The sequence below is a fragment of the Orcinus orca genome, chromosome 1 (genome assembly GCF_937001465.1).
Source record: "Orcinus orca chromosome 1, mOrcOrc1.1, whole genome shotgun sequence".
NCBI classification, from domain to species: domain Eukaryota; kingdom Metazoa; phylum Chordata; class Mammalia; order Artiodactyla; family Delphinidae; genus Orcinus; species Orcinus orca.
Window position 1 is genome coordinate 199,607,725 of NC_064559.1, and position 15,090 is coordinate 199,622,814.

Genomic DNA, 15,090 nt, shown 5'->3' on the forward strand with positions numbered 1-15,090 from the left:
TCAGCTTTCACAGCCCCCGACTCCCAAATGTGCGGTCCAACTTGCTGAAGACCACAGAGGGAGTGGTGGTAAAACTGCCTTGATTAGGTGCCTGCGGTGTCTCTAGGTGTCTTACCCAGCAGTTCTTCATTCTTCTATGGAGGAAGCAGTGGCCCATTTTACAGATGAGAAAACCAAGGCCTGGGGGACTGGGACTTACACAAGGACCCATGACCAGTGCTGGGCCCAGAGTACGATGCCGGCAATCACCCCAACACCCAGGGGTGTTAGCCTTTAGGCTGCCCTGACTCAGACAGACTCCCAGGTGGAGAAGGGCAGAGTCCCCAGCAACAGTCACAGGAAAGGGAGCAGGAACGATACTGGCAAAACAAATGGCGATGGCAAAGACAATTACAGAGGGTGGCACCGCGCGGAGCACCAGAGAGCTGTTTAATTCCCAGCCACAGCCCAATGGAGTGGGTGGCTACTTCATTGTTTTCATTTTGCATGTGAACAGACTGACTTTGGAGAGTTTATGTGACTCCTTCTAGCCACACAGCTGGCAAGGGACAAAGCCAGGATGTGGAGCCAGGCCTGCTTTCTACTTCACATGCTTGTGGGAAAAATAAAGGAAAAAGTAACACGTTTTAGGGACTGACCTCTTCCCTCCAGCCCAGGGATCCTGAAATGCGTTTCTCCTTAGCCAAAGACCTGCCCTGAGCCCTCACAGCTGCAGCTCCACCCCTTCCCACACCTCCTGCCCGGTCTCTCCTCGTTTTCCAGCTGCCAGAGCAAAAGAACGAGGCTCACTTACTGTGTCTGGGGTGGTGCAGCCGCTGGGTCTGGGTCTGCGGGAGGAGAGCAGAGGCAGAGCCCGTCAGGCCAGCGGCTGGCCCGAGGGACTCAGCGCATCCCCGCCCCCTTTCCCAGCTTCCCCGGGGGCCCCAGAGACGGGGCCGCCAGCCCGGTGCCTGCTGCGTCCCTGCCTGCCTTCCCCCAGCCCCACACTACCATTACGCTCCCCTACCAGTCCTACCTGCCTGTCCCCACCCCCAGCCCCATGGCCCACATCCCAGCTCCGACCAGAACCAGTAACGCTGCCTGCTCTGGGCCTGCCCTCACCCGCAGCCCCTCAAGGAGCCCCTTGTCCCCAAGCCTGCAGGAAGTTCCTGCTGGTCCAGTCCCCAGTCCCTCCCGAAGACAGAAGCTGCCATTTATCGCCGGCCTTATCAGGGCCTTCCTGCCCCCAGGGCTCCGGGAGGCTGCTGCTCTGGCGGCTGTGATTCCCTGGGAGAAGCTGCGGGGAGAGGGGAGCTTCAGGGAGACAAGCTCTGGGAAGTAACTGTCACTGAAGCACAACCGACAGCCAACCACTGCCATTGACGGCTAACCACTGCCACTTAGGACGTGCCAAAGTGCACCAGATGCTGCAGGAATGCTAGGAATCTCCAATTCCCAATGGGAGCGATGGAATGCAGCTTCTTCCCAGTGGTCTGTCTTCCCTTCCTGCTTTCTGGGGACAGTGGAGGAGCCACAAGGCATCCTCCATGCAGCCCTGAGCTCCCTGTAGCCCCGGAGGCCCGGAAATGGGAAGACCCTGGGCTCCCAGAGCACCTTACCAGCGACGGGGGCGGAGTCCAAGGGGATCAGTGGGGCGTCTTCCGCCTCCTTCTCTGGAGCAGCGCCTGGGACGCCCAGGCCAGCACTGGTGTCCTCGTCATCATCGTCACTGTCATCAAACTCAAAGGCCTCGCCAGGGTCGTCCTCTGCCTCGGGGGAGGGGCCTGGGCCTCCAGGAAGCAGCGGATCTCCTGGAAGGGAGGAGGAGTTAGCCTGCTGTGGGGTCTCAGGGTTTGGTCCAGAGAGAGGGCTGGAAGTGGGGAGCAGCTGGGGGTCCGAGAGAGAGCACGCGGGCAGTTCCCAGAGACTAGATTAAACCCATGCCCAGGTCAGGTGGCCCTCCTGTGCCCCGAGGTTCCCGTGGGTGGCTTGGGGCTCTAAGCAGATGGGCAGTAGAGGGAGGGCAGGGAGCAAGCTTCCAAGGCGAGCGTGTGTGTATCTGGACTTGAATGGAAGTCTCTGGTTGTCTTGTTTTCTACTTTCCTATTTTGTAAGCAAGGGGGGTTTATAAATGCATCTGCCCACGTGCGTCTGGGCACACACCTTCATGTGTATTTCCATGTGTGATACGTCTTTGCATTTTGCATATATGCGAATGAGCTTGGCACCCTGCGCTTTATTTGGTATGCACGGGGGAGGGGAGCCTGAAGGCAGCCAGCTTTTGGGTACCAGGGCACAGACTGGCTGGGGCAGGGCTCCCAGCATGAAGGCCAACCCGGCCTTACTCCCTGCTTCTCTCCCCTGGGAGGACCCCTGCCCGCATCCCTTCTCTGTCTTAGCCTCTTGTTTTCTTCATCTGTTCCTGTAAAATGTGTAATGATTTATTTTGCCCCTTTAAGGGGGCAGGTCCTGGCCTGGGGTATGTCGCCAGCCACATCAGTAAACAAAGGATGTTGCAGCCATCACTGCAGCCACCCCAGCGGTGCACCCTGAGGGGATTCAGGACCGAAAGAACAGGATGCTGGCCCCAGATAGCTAAAGCGCATATCAAAGGAATGATTTCAAAGAGCCCAGCCTCTCGCACTTCCCATATACAGAACAGTGCTAAATTCATTAACTTGAGATGCCTGGTTTTCTTTAGTTAACAGTAATCTTCTGATGTTCTCACTACCTGATCTTTGTTGCAAAAACTCCTATATATCCTGGCTCCCCGCTCACCTCTTAGGAGCAGTCCCTCAGAGCTATCTGAGAGGCTGCCTCCCGGGCTTAAGTCCTCAGTAAGTCCGTCAAGTAAAACATAAACATAATTCTCTCCTCTTAGGTTGTGCATTTTTTTTCAGTCGATGGGCAGAACTCAGAAAACTTGAACACGAACTTCACTTGTTTCATTCAACAAGTGAAGAAATGGATCCTCTATCCTAAACAGCGTAACAAGCCCTCACCTTTGGCCCTTTCCAGCAAGCTGAGATCCCCCAGTCTTCTGCCTTAGAAGACTTCTTTTCTAGAATCTGAGCCTAAACAGAACCTCAAGCATCCATTTAGCCCATCTCCCTACCTCGTGCAAACCCACTCCCAAACCAAGGGACAATGCGGGCTGGTTTGAAGCTGATCGCTCCTCCCTGGGCTGCCCGGAGCAGGCCTGTCACAGCTCATGTCACACATTTTAGAGCATGAGCTTGGGGCCCACCCCGTCCTGTCTGGGTCCCCTTCACCTCTCTGAACCTTGGTTTCTTCCCTGTAAACTGGAGAATGAGACAGCACCTACCTCATAAGGCTAATGTGAATGTGACATGAGATGTGGGTCAGGGTTTCTCAGCCTCCTATCGGGGCTGCATGGTCTTTGTGCTGGGGGGCTCTGTAGGATGTGTAGCAGCATTCCTGCCCTCTACCCTCCAGCTATGACAACCAAAAATGTCTGCAGACATTGCCAAATGTCCCCTGGGGGACAAAACTGCCCCTGGTGGAGAACTGCTCTTGGCATAGTGCCTGGGATGTGAGTGTTACACAGTGACACCTGCTGTAATTTCTGTCCCCTCCCTTCCCGAGATCCTTGAGGACAGGACTGTCCACAGATGGATCGATAAGTAAATGGGTGGGGAGGTGGATGGAGCAGAGAGACAGCTAGACGGGCCAACGGATGGACAGATGGACATATCTGATTCTAGCAGTCTCATTGACCAGAAAAATCCAAACCCCCCCCACCCCACCCACAGTGACCTGGGGTTTCCAGAGCAGAACATTTTAGGTGCAAGTGTATCAAATTCAAGAAGACCCTGCCTCAGCTGCTTGACTGCAGCAGAAACCCAGAGCTGACAGGCCCTCCCCAGTCACATTTGGTATTACTTTTGATATTGCTTTCCACACTTGCGTTTTGGGTATGTATATGTACACACACATATAAAATGTGCGTGTACAGCATCTTCTACTGTTCTCCCCTTGCTCATTCCACTCCAGCCACACCGGTCTCCTTGCTGTACCGTGAAAGCGCCAGCTCTGCTCCTGCCTCAGGACATTTGCACTTTCAGTCCTGGGGTCCAGAATGTTCTTTCCCCCAGGCGTCTTCTCCTGCTCTCACCTCCTTCAGGTCTTTACCATACGTCAGCTTCCAACGAGGCTGCCAGGACCAAAGCTGCCCCCAGTGACACCCGGGGGCTCCCGATTGGCCATGCCTGCTTTCTTTTTCTCTGTGGCCCTTATCAGCATGTGACACACAGTATGTTTTATTTATTTTACTGTCTGTCTCCTCTGCTAGAATGTAAGCTTCCTGAGGGCAGGTGTTCTTGTCTGTTTCACTGTCATATTCCCAGCATCTGGTAATGTGCCCGACATATGGTAGGCACATAATTATTTGCTGAATACACACACACACACACACCCCTATTGTCAGGTCTATGGGTTGCAGTTTTAAAAGTTTAAAAAAATACTGGAATAAATGACCTCAAAGTCCCTGCCCACTATTTCTGGACCACCAGATTCAGACCTATCCTGACCAAAGGGGCTTCAGTGCCCATGGTCCTGCCCTCTTGAATCTGCTGGGCATACAGTGGGGGGAGGGTTCCCTTTGCACGTGGCCTGTATCATTGTAGTCACTACGGTTTCACAGTCAGACCACCTGGGTTCAGACTCCAGCTCTCTCTTATACTGGCTGTGTGAGTGTCAAGTTATTTCACCACCCTTCCCCCTACCCCACCAAGCTGCAGTTTCCTGATCTGTTAAATGAGGACAATAATATAACTGCCTTACAGGGTTGTTGGGAGGATGGAATGAATTGACAGACATTAAAGCACCCAGTGCGAGGTATGGGCTCGCTAAATGTCAGCTGTTCTTACAATGACGATTCTACTTACCATCACTGTCATTGCAACATCATTATCATTATCGTTATTACTATTATTATTGCCTTGAGTCATAGCCCAGGCCCTGACCCTGGGTGAGATGGAGAGCCCCTCCCCATTCACAGGCCAGGTCCAGCCCCAGGTGACCCGGCCCCCAGGCTGTGTCCAGGGACTTAGGTTATTTCTGCACCTTCTCCCTTTAAGAGTACAAATAGCTTCAGTGAGCCCAGCAATCAACACAGTCATGCCCGCATCCAGTGAACTGTCCCCGAGAGCCCCTGGGCCGGGAGGTTCAAGCGGAAGACAGACATGGCCCCGCAATGTCAAGGAGCTCACTACAGGGTGAGGCAGGCAGGTACAGCCAGAGAATAACGTAAAAGCCCAGGGACTGAGCCGGTGCTAAAGAGAGGAGGGGGCCTATGTGGGGCGCGGCTTTGGCACAAGGCTGCCCCTGTGCAGAGCCTTAAAGGGGGAGCAGCGGTCTGACAGGCTCAGGTTACGGGTCGGGGGCTATTCCAGGCTGAGGCCAGAGCAGAGAACAGCAAGCGGCCCAGTGGAGGTGAAGACGTGAGCAAGGATGATGGGGGTGACAGCACGGCTGCGAGGTGCTGGGGGGATTTGAATTTATTCGTGAAGACCATGGGAAGCTCTCAAAGAGTCAGAAAGTGGCAAAGAGACTAGTTCAACCAGATGAAACCAGCCCGCAATGTCAGATACACCCAGAACAGTAAACTTTCATCAAATGTTTGCTGAATGGAACTGAATTGATTTCATCATAAGATACTTTCGCTCTCAGTTTGCATGTCTGGCCCCTTGGTGTGTAGGAGAAAGGGTTCAGGGTGCCTAGGACAGCGGCGAGGGGTGCGGACATCCTGGGACCCAAGGCCACAGCCATGAGTCAGAAAATGACCTTGTTCCCAAGGTTCTGTTCAGGATCCTGAGACCCAGGCACTAGGCACAGCTCCTTATCAGAAGGAAAAATCAGGAGACCCATCCCTGGATAACTGAGAGCTGAACTGAGCCCTTCCCACCCATCCAGACAGTTGGCAGGGCTGGAGGTGACCACACACGCCTGTGATGTTCATGGACATGCCCCGTCCTCGGGAGGGCCCACCCCAGCGAGTCCCCAGCGAATCCAGAAGGCCGGGACCCAGGAAGCCACCCACGCTATGGAGAAGGTGTGACTACCGTGCTGGTCCCCCACCCTTCAGAAAAGAACACGGAGGCTCGGGGTGGGGTGGGGTGGGGGAGAGAGTCCTCCCTGGGCTCTGCCCGGGGGCTCAGAGCACAGCACAGGCGGCCCGTCCTGCCAACACCCCAGTGATAGCAGCTGCCGTGCACTGAGCCATTGATTACCACACGCCAGGGTCCCACCTGCATTTAAACCTCGAAACGCCACAGCAGAGGATATCGTTATTATCCCCGTGTTTGTGGGTGGTGAAACGGAGCCAGAGAGACACCAAGTCACTCAGCTGAGCTCACAGTGGCAGTGGCAGGGCTGGACTGGAAAAAAAAGCTCTGGCTTGTTACCATTCTGCTAACTGCCACCCCCCAAAAAGCACAAGAGGCCAGGAAGCTGGGCCCAATGGGAGAAATGGCCTTGCCTCCAGCTCCTCCAGGATGGGGTCCCGATTCTACCAGCAGTGTCCAAGTCCCCACCGTTAGGGTTGCCGGATAAAAATACAGGACATCAAATTGAATTTCAGATAAAAAAACAATATTTTTTAGTCTAAGTATGTATTTTTCTACTTTTTTTTTTACCTTTAGCAGCCCCACCACTGCTAGGTGACCCGGCCTCCTCGGTTCCTGAGCCGATGGAGATGGATGGCCCCGCCCTTCCCCTGAGCCCCAACTCCCCACTCAATTCATAAGCTTTACCCTCAAGCACACCTCAGTCCCCAGAGGGGCTCTGCTCATCTCTCCAGGGGACCTCAGGGAGAAAGGTAAGGAGTCAGCCCTTACCTGGAGCCCGCTCTATGAGGAGGAAATCTTTATTTCCATGTTGTAGGCAAGGAACCTGAGGCAGAGGGGTGAGGCCACTGGCCCAAGGGCACACAGCTAACCGCCAGTAGGGCCAGATTCACACCCGAGGTCAGCCTACTCCAAAGCTAGTGGCCCTGGGGCAGGCCCCACGGCCCGTTCAGAGGCGGGAGAAGCAGGCACCCGGAGTACCATACCTATGGCAGCCTGTGGAGGATGGGAGGAAGCCATCAGACAGGGTGCAGCTCACCGGCACCGTCCCAGCGCTCGCCTGCAAACAGAAGGCCAGAAATCTGATCAGAGGGCGTTCAAGGCTGAAGTTCCAGCGACAGAGAAGGCTCACTGACTCGTGACCTGTGCACGCCAGCCTGCCGGCTCTCACCCTGTTCCCCAGCCGCTTCGGGAGCACAGGACAGCGCCAGCAAGGGCCCAGCCCTCACCTTCATAAATCATTAACCTGCAGAAAAACCAGCAGCGGCAGAACCCTAAGCCATCTTCCCAGAAGGCCCCTGCCTCCACGGACCTTCCTCTGCCCAATACCAAGGAACCTCGGGAGCCTGCTGGGTCCAGCTAGGCTGACAGGTGGGTCCCCACTGGCTGACAGGTGAAACTCCAGCCTCAGAAGCCAGGGTCACACTCAGCCCCCGTGTCGCAGAAGCTGGATCACACCTGAACTGTCATGGACGTGGCCGGACACTTTCTCCTCCACGGGCGCCCTTGGGTCCAGCCGCCGCTCTCCCCAGCTCCCGCGCCAGTGGTCCCACAGAAGGCCATTCACTCTCTCTCTGTCTCTCCCTGTGCTGCACCCACGAGGTTGGCCACTTAGCACGTGGGTGTGAGGGAAATAAAGCGCTTCATGGAGACAGGTTGCTCGAGATCGGGGCGGAATCCCAAATGCTGGGAGCTGGGGGCAGTTTCTCCAGGCCTCGCAGTGGAGGATCCCGCAACCAAGAGGCCAGTGCCTCCACCGGGCTTCCCGGGCCCTGGAGCCAAGCTTGCCCGATGCCTCCTGCAAAGCAGTGACAGAAAGAGTTCTCCCCACTCCGGGTTCACACCCCCGATTCTGAGCTAGAGGCAGTCCTTCTAGACTTCCTGGGGAGGAGGGGATCGACCCTGGAGGGAAAGCCCCAAGCCCTCCTTTCTAATCAGCGCCTGACACAAACTGGCTGCGAGGCTATTTTCCTTTCCAATCCTTAAAGCCTCTATTTGTGTTAGCTGGTTTCCTGAGTAAAAATAGGATGCATGTGAAGGGCAATTAATTAATAACAGCAAACATCTATGCAGTGCCTACTGTAAAGTGCTCATTATTCTGAGCACTTTACAAATATGAAAATCCAAATTATGAGAAAATGAGGCCCAGGGTGGTTAAGTAAGTAGCCCAAGATCACACAGCTAGTAGGCAGCAGAGCCAGGGGGTGAACCCAGGCCATGGGCCCCAGTGTGTGCTCATTATGTAACCACCATGCTCTACTGTCTCTCAAAGTCCAAAACAATACAAAAGATGTGCAATGAAAAGTCAGTCTCTCAAATCCCCCAGGACTGACCACTATTACTGGTTTCTTATGAATCTTTCCAGAACTATGCCATGTATGCACTAGCTTGCTTATCCGTATATATGCCTTGTTTTAGACAGGAGGAAGCACACTGCACACCCTGTGGTGCAACCACGTTTTTAAAAAATTTTTTTAATGGAAGTATACTTTATTTACAATGTTTCAGGTGTAGAGCAAAGTGATTCAGTTATACACGGGCACGTGTGTGTATATATATTCCTTTTCAGATTCTTTTCCATTATAGTTTATGACAAGAGATTGACTACAGTTCACTGTACTATACAGTAGGTGCTTGTTTATCTATTTTATACATAGTAGTGTGTTAATCCCAAATTGCTAATTTATCCCTCCACCACCCCCTTCCCCTTTGGTAATCATAAATTTGTTTTCTGTTTTGTAAATAAGTTCATTTGTATCAGTCTTTTTAGATTCCACATATAAGTGATGTCACATATCTGTCTTCTCTGTCTGACTTACTTCACTTAGCAACCACGTTTTTTGCTTAAGAATCTCCGTGATCAATTCAGAACAGTACACAGAAATCAGTCTCACTTTTTTAATGGCTGCGTAGTATTTTGGGGCAGATGGGATACACCATAACTGACATAACCCCTATCAAGGGACACTGAGGTTGTTTCCAGGCTTTGGTGTTGTAAAGCCTTCCTCCATACACTTGGCCTTGAGCGCATTGGTGCATGAACCTGTCAGTCACACTCCTAGGCGGGATCTGCTGCGTCAGAGAATTGCACTTTTCATTCTGACTGAATGCAAACTGCTCTCCACTAAGTGTGTGACTGTGTCTTTTACCCACACTGAAAAACTCTCAGCAAAGGTTGGGGAAAGCAAACTAAAATGTCTGCAAATCCCTTCGCAAGTTGAAAAGTCAAACAACAGCTGCATAGCAGTCTCCCTGCAGGTCCGTCCGCCCTGTGGGCTCATTCAGAACCACTGAAGAAGGAGCAGGGAGACATACCCATTTTGCAGGAAGAAAAAGGAAGGCACCCAGCCCAGGTTCATGTACAAACTGCTCCTTAAATATTTTCTTTAAGGTAGGTACATTGTGTTTTAGACATAATGCCATTGCACACTTAATAGACTAAGGTATAGTGTAAACATAACTTTTATATGCACTGGGAAAAATAAAGCGTGATTCGCTTTACTGCAATATTCACTTTACTGCGGTGGTCTGGAACCCAACTCAAAGTATCTCCCAGGTACGCCTGTACTAGTCATGGTAACTTTGATCACTTAGTTAAAGTGATGTCTCTCTGAGGTTTCTTCACTGTAAAGTTACTATTTTCCTTTGTAATTAATAAACATCCTGTGGGGAGAAATATATATATATATTTTTTTCTGATCAAGCAGAAGCCCAGGATCCTTCCCTCTAGGCCAGAAAGTCCAATGTCCTCTCCTTTTTCCTCATTTTCAGGGATGATTCCTGCCCTCCCCTCCAAGCCCAAGGCTTTTCCCAGAAAGGAACACAGACATCAACATATAAGGAGCCCAGAGATTTATCTGCATTATTTCATTAACAGATGAGGAAACCAAGGCTCAGAGAGGTAAGGATTTGCCCAAGGTCACAGAGGCAAGTGAACAAAGTGACAACACTAGGATTCAATCCAGGGGTATTGACCCCAAACCCTAGTCTCAACCCCTTAATCACATGGCCTCCCTGGACTTCAGGGCTGGCATCTGGGAGGCGTTTGCTGCAGACTAATCGGGGGCAGTGAGGTCCCCAGGCAAGGGCCCCGGCCAGCAAGCCCCGTGCACACCCACAGGCCTGTGGCCACCATTTTGCACACACGTGCCCCAAGGCTCAGAAGGATGTGAGTGAGGGAATAGGCATGGCTCAGAGCAGCGCAACTCCCTGCTAGAGACCTTCATGGCACAATAATTAGAAAAGAATTCAAGGCTACCTGATACCACCTGGGCCCACTACCCAGTAGCCATAATACCTTGGATGAGTTACTTAACCCCCGTCTCTGTGCCTCAGTTTATTCATCTGCAAAATGGGGATTAAAAAGTACCTACTGGGGCTTCTCTGGTGGCGCAGTGGTTGAGAATCTGCCTTCCAATGCAGGGAACACTGGTTCGAGCCCTGGTCTGGGAAGATCCCACATGCCGCTGAGCAACTAAGCCCATGCACCACAACTACTGAGCCTGCACTCTAGAGCCTGCAAGCCACAACTACTGAGCCCCCGTGTCACAACTACTGAAGCCCGCACGCCTAGAGCCCGTGCTCCGTAACAAAGAGAAGCCATCCGCAATGAGAAGCCCGCGTACCGCAATGAAGAGTAGCCCCCGCTCGCCGCAACTAGAGAGAGCCTGCGCACAGCAACAAAGACCCAATGCAGCCAAAAATAAATAAATTAAAATAAATAAACTTTTTAAAAAAATACTTCTAAGAAGTACCTATTTCATGGGGTTCTTAAGAAAATTAAAAGTAAATACATACAACACCCTTGGAGGGGTCCCTGGGACACGGTAGTCTCTGGCTGTCATTACCGCCCAGGGCACAGACTGTGATGACCAAAGCTCTACCTTGGGAGTCGGGGATCCAGGCTGGAGTCTCATCTCCACTGGCAGGTGAGCTGAGCCTTGGTGTCCTCAACTGTAAAATGGGGTTCCTGCTACCTGGGCCATGGGACTCCCAGCAGCGTCCCTGAGGTCAACCACAAAGCCCCAGCAGGCTCAGTCAGTGCCAAGATGCCCGTCCTCGATGTGTCACCACCAGAATGGGAAACAGCAAGTGGGACCGTGTGTCTGGGTTCTGCATCCCAGGAGATACCCTGGAGGAGGCTCAAAGGGGAGCCCCAAGGGCTTCCAAGCCGTGAGGGTCTGGGGGCAGCCAAGTCCATCTGTGGGCTGGGCTCTGCCTCCTCCTCTCGGTGTGACCCCAGGCCCCACCTTGGCCTCTCAGAGCTTCCGCCTCCATCTCTGTAAAGTGGGCATGACAGCACCCGCCCGGAGGATGCCACAGGCTGCCACAGCCAGGAGCCGGGGCATATAGGTGTGAACGTGAGCAAACATGTGGGGTTGCTCAGCTATTTCCTTTTTTTATTTTTTTTTTAAGTCTTCCTTGAGCTATGCATGGTCTGCAAGCTTCAAGGTCGGAGGCTGAGCTGGAAGAAATGTGTTGTGATGCCCCTGAAATGAACCTCACTCTTAAAAGCGATCCAGAACCTTCCTGCCACAGCGGTCTCTGGCAAAAGAGGCAGTCTGGCTGGGGAAGGAGCGTCGACTGAAAACCAAGAGTGGCCCAGCAGGATTATGTACAGAATTATCTACACTCAGGGATTCCAACTGTTTCTAAAGTGCAGAGAGGAAAAGGACAGAAGGAAACTCACTAAGGTATATGAACAGTGTTTGCCTGGGTGGCAGGGCTCCAGAAGATTTTCTTTTGACCCTCTTTCCATTTTTCTGAATTTTCCAGATCTTCTACAGTGAGTATTATAAGGAGGGAAGATGAAAAGAAGCATTCTCATTTTTAAAAAGAGGACTAAGGCAAAACATCACAGGCCGGACCAGACAGTAGCTGCAAGATGGTGTTGAAAGGGTGGGATCTGTTGCTAGATCTGAGTTCGAATCCCAGCTCTGCCACTTCCAGCTGTTACAATTCACCCCCTTCTCCCCAGCACCCGCCTCACAGAGGTCCTGTGCTCATGAAACGGGACCGTGGTGTGTGGTGGGGTAGCTCTCCACACACCAGTGTGTACAGTGGCCACTGTTAGCACGGTGATATTCACAGTGCTCCACGTGGGTGGTAGGGTTACAAGACTTTCTTCTTTGGGGGGGTCATCTCTTTAAAACACGACTGCCAAGACTGGCTAGGCAGGCAGACCCCCAAATGGTGCTCTTGCCCGTGAGCCTACACAGAACGACCAGCAGCAGGCTGTACTTCTCGAGCACGTTCAGACAGAGCGAGAAGCAGAGGAGCAAGCCCAGCTCCGGGTGTGCCCCCCAAGCACGTCAAGTTCAGTGACCGGGACCACCCAAGAGCGGCCAGATTAGCATTTCCCTCCACCCTGGACAGCCCAGATCACCACAGCAGGTGTCTTCCAGGCTCTAATTTAATCAGACCCTTATCAGTTCCTCCTTCCTCTAGAGCTCAAGGTCCATCTAGCCCAGAGGCCCGGCAGGAAACCCTCCTCCAGCCTGCACGCACCTGTCCCTCCTCACTAGTCCCTGAGATTCATCCCATCCCGGACCATCTCCCACCTCCCACTCAAGTGAATGTCCCCATCAGCTCCCCCTGAATGAGGCCTGGAGAAATACACCAGGAAGGCTCCTCAAAATCAGGGAGGCTGCACAAACCAGGCCAGGAGTTTGAGGATGGGGAAGGCGGGACTCTGCGGGGAGGAGAGGGGAGGGGAGGGGAGGGGAGGGGAGGGGAGGGGAGGGGAGTGTGGGTAGGGGCCCAGGTAGGCAGGCAGGCAGGCAGTCCCAGAGGGAGATGCTGGCATAACCGAGTCGGGCAGCCTTGCCAGAGGAAATGTAGATGCCAACCTGTTCTGCACAGAGGGGAACAAGGACCAGGATCTGGCCCAGGCCCCCACCTCCAACTCTGGCCTCAGAGGCACCCTGTCTGTCTCCTGGAAGCTGGGAAAAAAGTGCGGGATGGGAGGTAAGACCAGGGGTGTGGACCAGAGCTCCTCCTGCAACCACAGCCTCCGGGAGGCCTCTCCAGGTTTCAGCCCCTGTCAGATGTGAGCTTGACCAACACACGCCCACCTCTGCCGCCACAGCAAGGGTTCCAAAGCACACAGCCTCAGACTCTTCCTCATCACCTTCGCCTTAGGAACGCAGGTCCTCAGCAAGGCCCTCCCTGACCTGCTGCACCACCCTCCCCACCGACCTCTCTGGTCTGGGCGGTTCCCATGCCCGGCCTGACTGTTCCAGTCCTCATGAAGGGCTTCAGGCCCATCGCTTTGCCGACCTGTTCTATATCTCTGGGTCTTTGCTCAGGTTGTTTGTTCCCTCCAGGGAGAATTCTCTCTCAGAACCAAAGAGCAAACTCCTACTCAACCTTCAAAACCCAGACCCTTCTCCTCTGTGAGGCCTCCCCAGACCCATCTCATGCAGTGGTTCCCAAGCCTGGTTTAAAAAATACCTGAGTCTGTGCTCGCTTCAGCAGCACATATACTAAAATTGGAAAGATACAGAGAAGATTAGCATGGCCCCTGCACAAGGATGACACGCAAATTCGTGAAGCGTTCCATCTTCTTTTGTTATACAGCAGCAACTAACACAACAATGTAAAGCAATTATACTCCAATAAAGATGTTTAAAAAAAAGAAAGAAAGAAAGAAACCTGTGTCCCAGGCCCACAATTCTGAATTGGTAGCCTGTGGGTGCAGCCTGAGAAAGTCTATTTTCAAAGAGCACAGGTGATTCTGGGATACCTACAGCCCCCATTAGAACGGTCTCCCTCCCTAGACGGGCCTCTTCTTTTCGTCTCAGTGCCCAGAGCACCAACCCACACGCTAGACAACAGCTGAGCTGCACTGAACTAAGCCCGGAGCCTGAGAACTTTCATCTGCTTAGGATCCACTCACTGAGGAGACCATGAGGCTGGCGTATCCCTGAACCTGGGGTGGCTGCAGGTGTGGGGCTTCCTGACCAGTGGAGGAGGGGCACAGGCCCAGATGGGGACCTCAGCCCAGGTGTCCTCTGCCCTGCCCAGAAAGCCTGGGGCCAGGAGGAAGAGCAGGGTCTGCAAGCTGTATGGCGGGGGCACCTCTGCCCTGGGAGTCCCTCATCGCAAGCAGCCCCCCTGCTGCAGACTGTGGAGGGGGCTAGTTCGCAGGGGCTCTGGAGAGACAAGGTGCCTTGGCCAAGAGAACACAGGTGGAGGTACAGCAAGGAGGACACGTGTCCAGGACCCAGAGCCCTGGAAAGCACTCAGCCTGGGGTCAGAGAGACCAGCTTCAGACGCTGAATGTGCGCTTGCCCTCCAGCGGCCAGACCTCAGGAAGTTACTCACCCTCTCTGTGCTTCCTGTCGTCATCTGTCAGATGCAGATGTAAGTGGAGTGACATCTGAAAATGCCAGCAGGCCCTTACCAAATGTTAGTTCCCTTCCTGGAGTTCCTGCCGCTCCTGGAGGACAGTGTTGCCCCATTCTGCAGATTGCTCAACTGAGTCCAGGTCGATGGTCCACCAGAATACCAGCCCTGACCTTTGTGACCCTCGTCATCCTTGAGATCACAAAATGATCGTCTTAGAAACAATAACAGGTGCCGTCTCCCAGCACTGCCGTCTCCCAGCACTGCCGTGCACCAGAACCCCTGCTGAACATTTTACAGTGTCTGTCTAATTTAATTCCCACAACAGATGAGGGAAAGGAGGCTGAGAGACTGAGGATGTTCCCAAGGCCACACAGTGGCTGAGCAGGGTCCCTGGGTCGTGAGCTGGGAGAGCCAGGGCGGGACCTTCGGGCTGGGATCCCAGCCACGGGATCCCAGCACGGACCAGGTGCCAGGTGGCTGAGGGCACGGGTGAGTGGGGAGAGCATCCTCCCAGACCCTCCACAGCCCGTAGTGGGAGCCTCCACATGCCAGAGGGACACAGGGCCAGCTCCTCTCCCTGCACACCAGGCGCCAAGCCACTCAATGGGCTTCCTGCCATGGGCAGGGGTGAGGCTGGCCAGTGGCTGAAGCCTCAGACAATGGAGGCTCTGTAACT

General features: G+C 53.5%; 1 protein-coding gene and 1 non-coding gene across 8 annotated transcripts in view; one reads left to right on the plus strand and one right to left on the minus strand.

The window, feature by feature from the left end:
• ARHGEF10L (Rho guanine nucleotide exchange factor 10 like) overlaps positions 1 to 15,090 on the minus strand; it is a 167,712-nt gene that overhangs the window by 109,748 nt on the left and 42,874 nt on the right. For all 7 annotated transcript variants that reach the window (XR_007475694.1, XM_049706266.1, XM_049706273.1 and 4 more), the window contains exons 2-4: positions 7,052 to 7,125; positions 1,599 to 1,790; positions 794 to 827 (exon numbers count right to left, since the gene is read on the minus strand). Coding sequence is in view for 6 of the 7 variants with exons in the window: in XM_049706266.1 (XP_049562223.1) it covers positions 794 to 827; positions 1,599 to 1,790; positions 7,052 to 7,085 (260 nt within the window). In the remaining variant the exon portion in view is untranslated. The remainder of the gene's footprint in view (positions 1 to 793; positions 828 to 1,598; positions 1,791 to 7,051; positions 7,126 to 15,090) is intronic.
• On the plus strand, positions 13,526 to 13,632 carry LOC117202405 (U6 spliceosomal RNA). Its single transcript, XR_004484744.1, has one exon. It is a non-coding gene; the product is annotated as a U6 spliceosomal RNA (small nuclear RNA).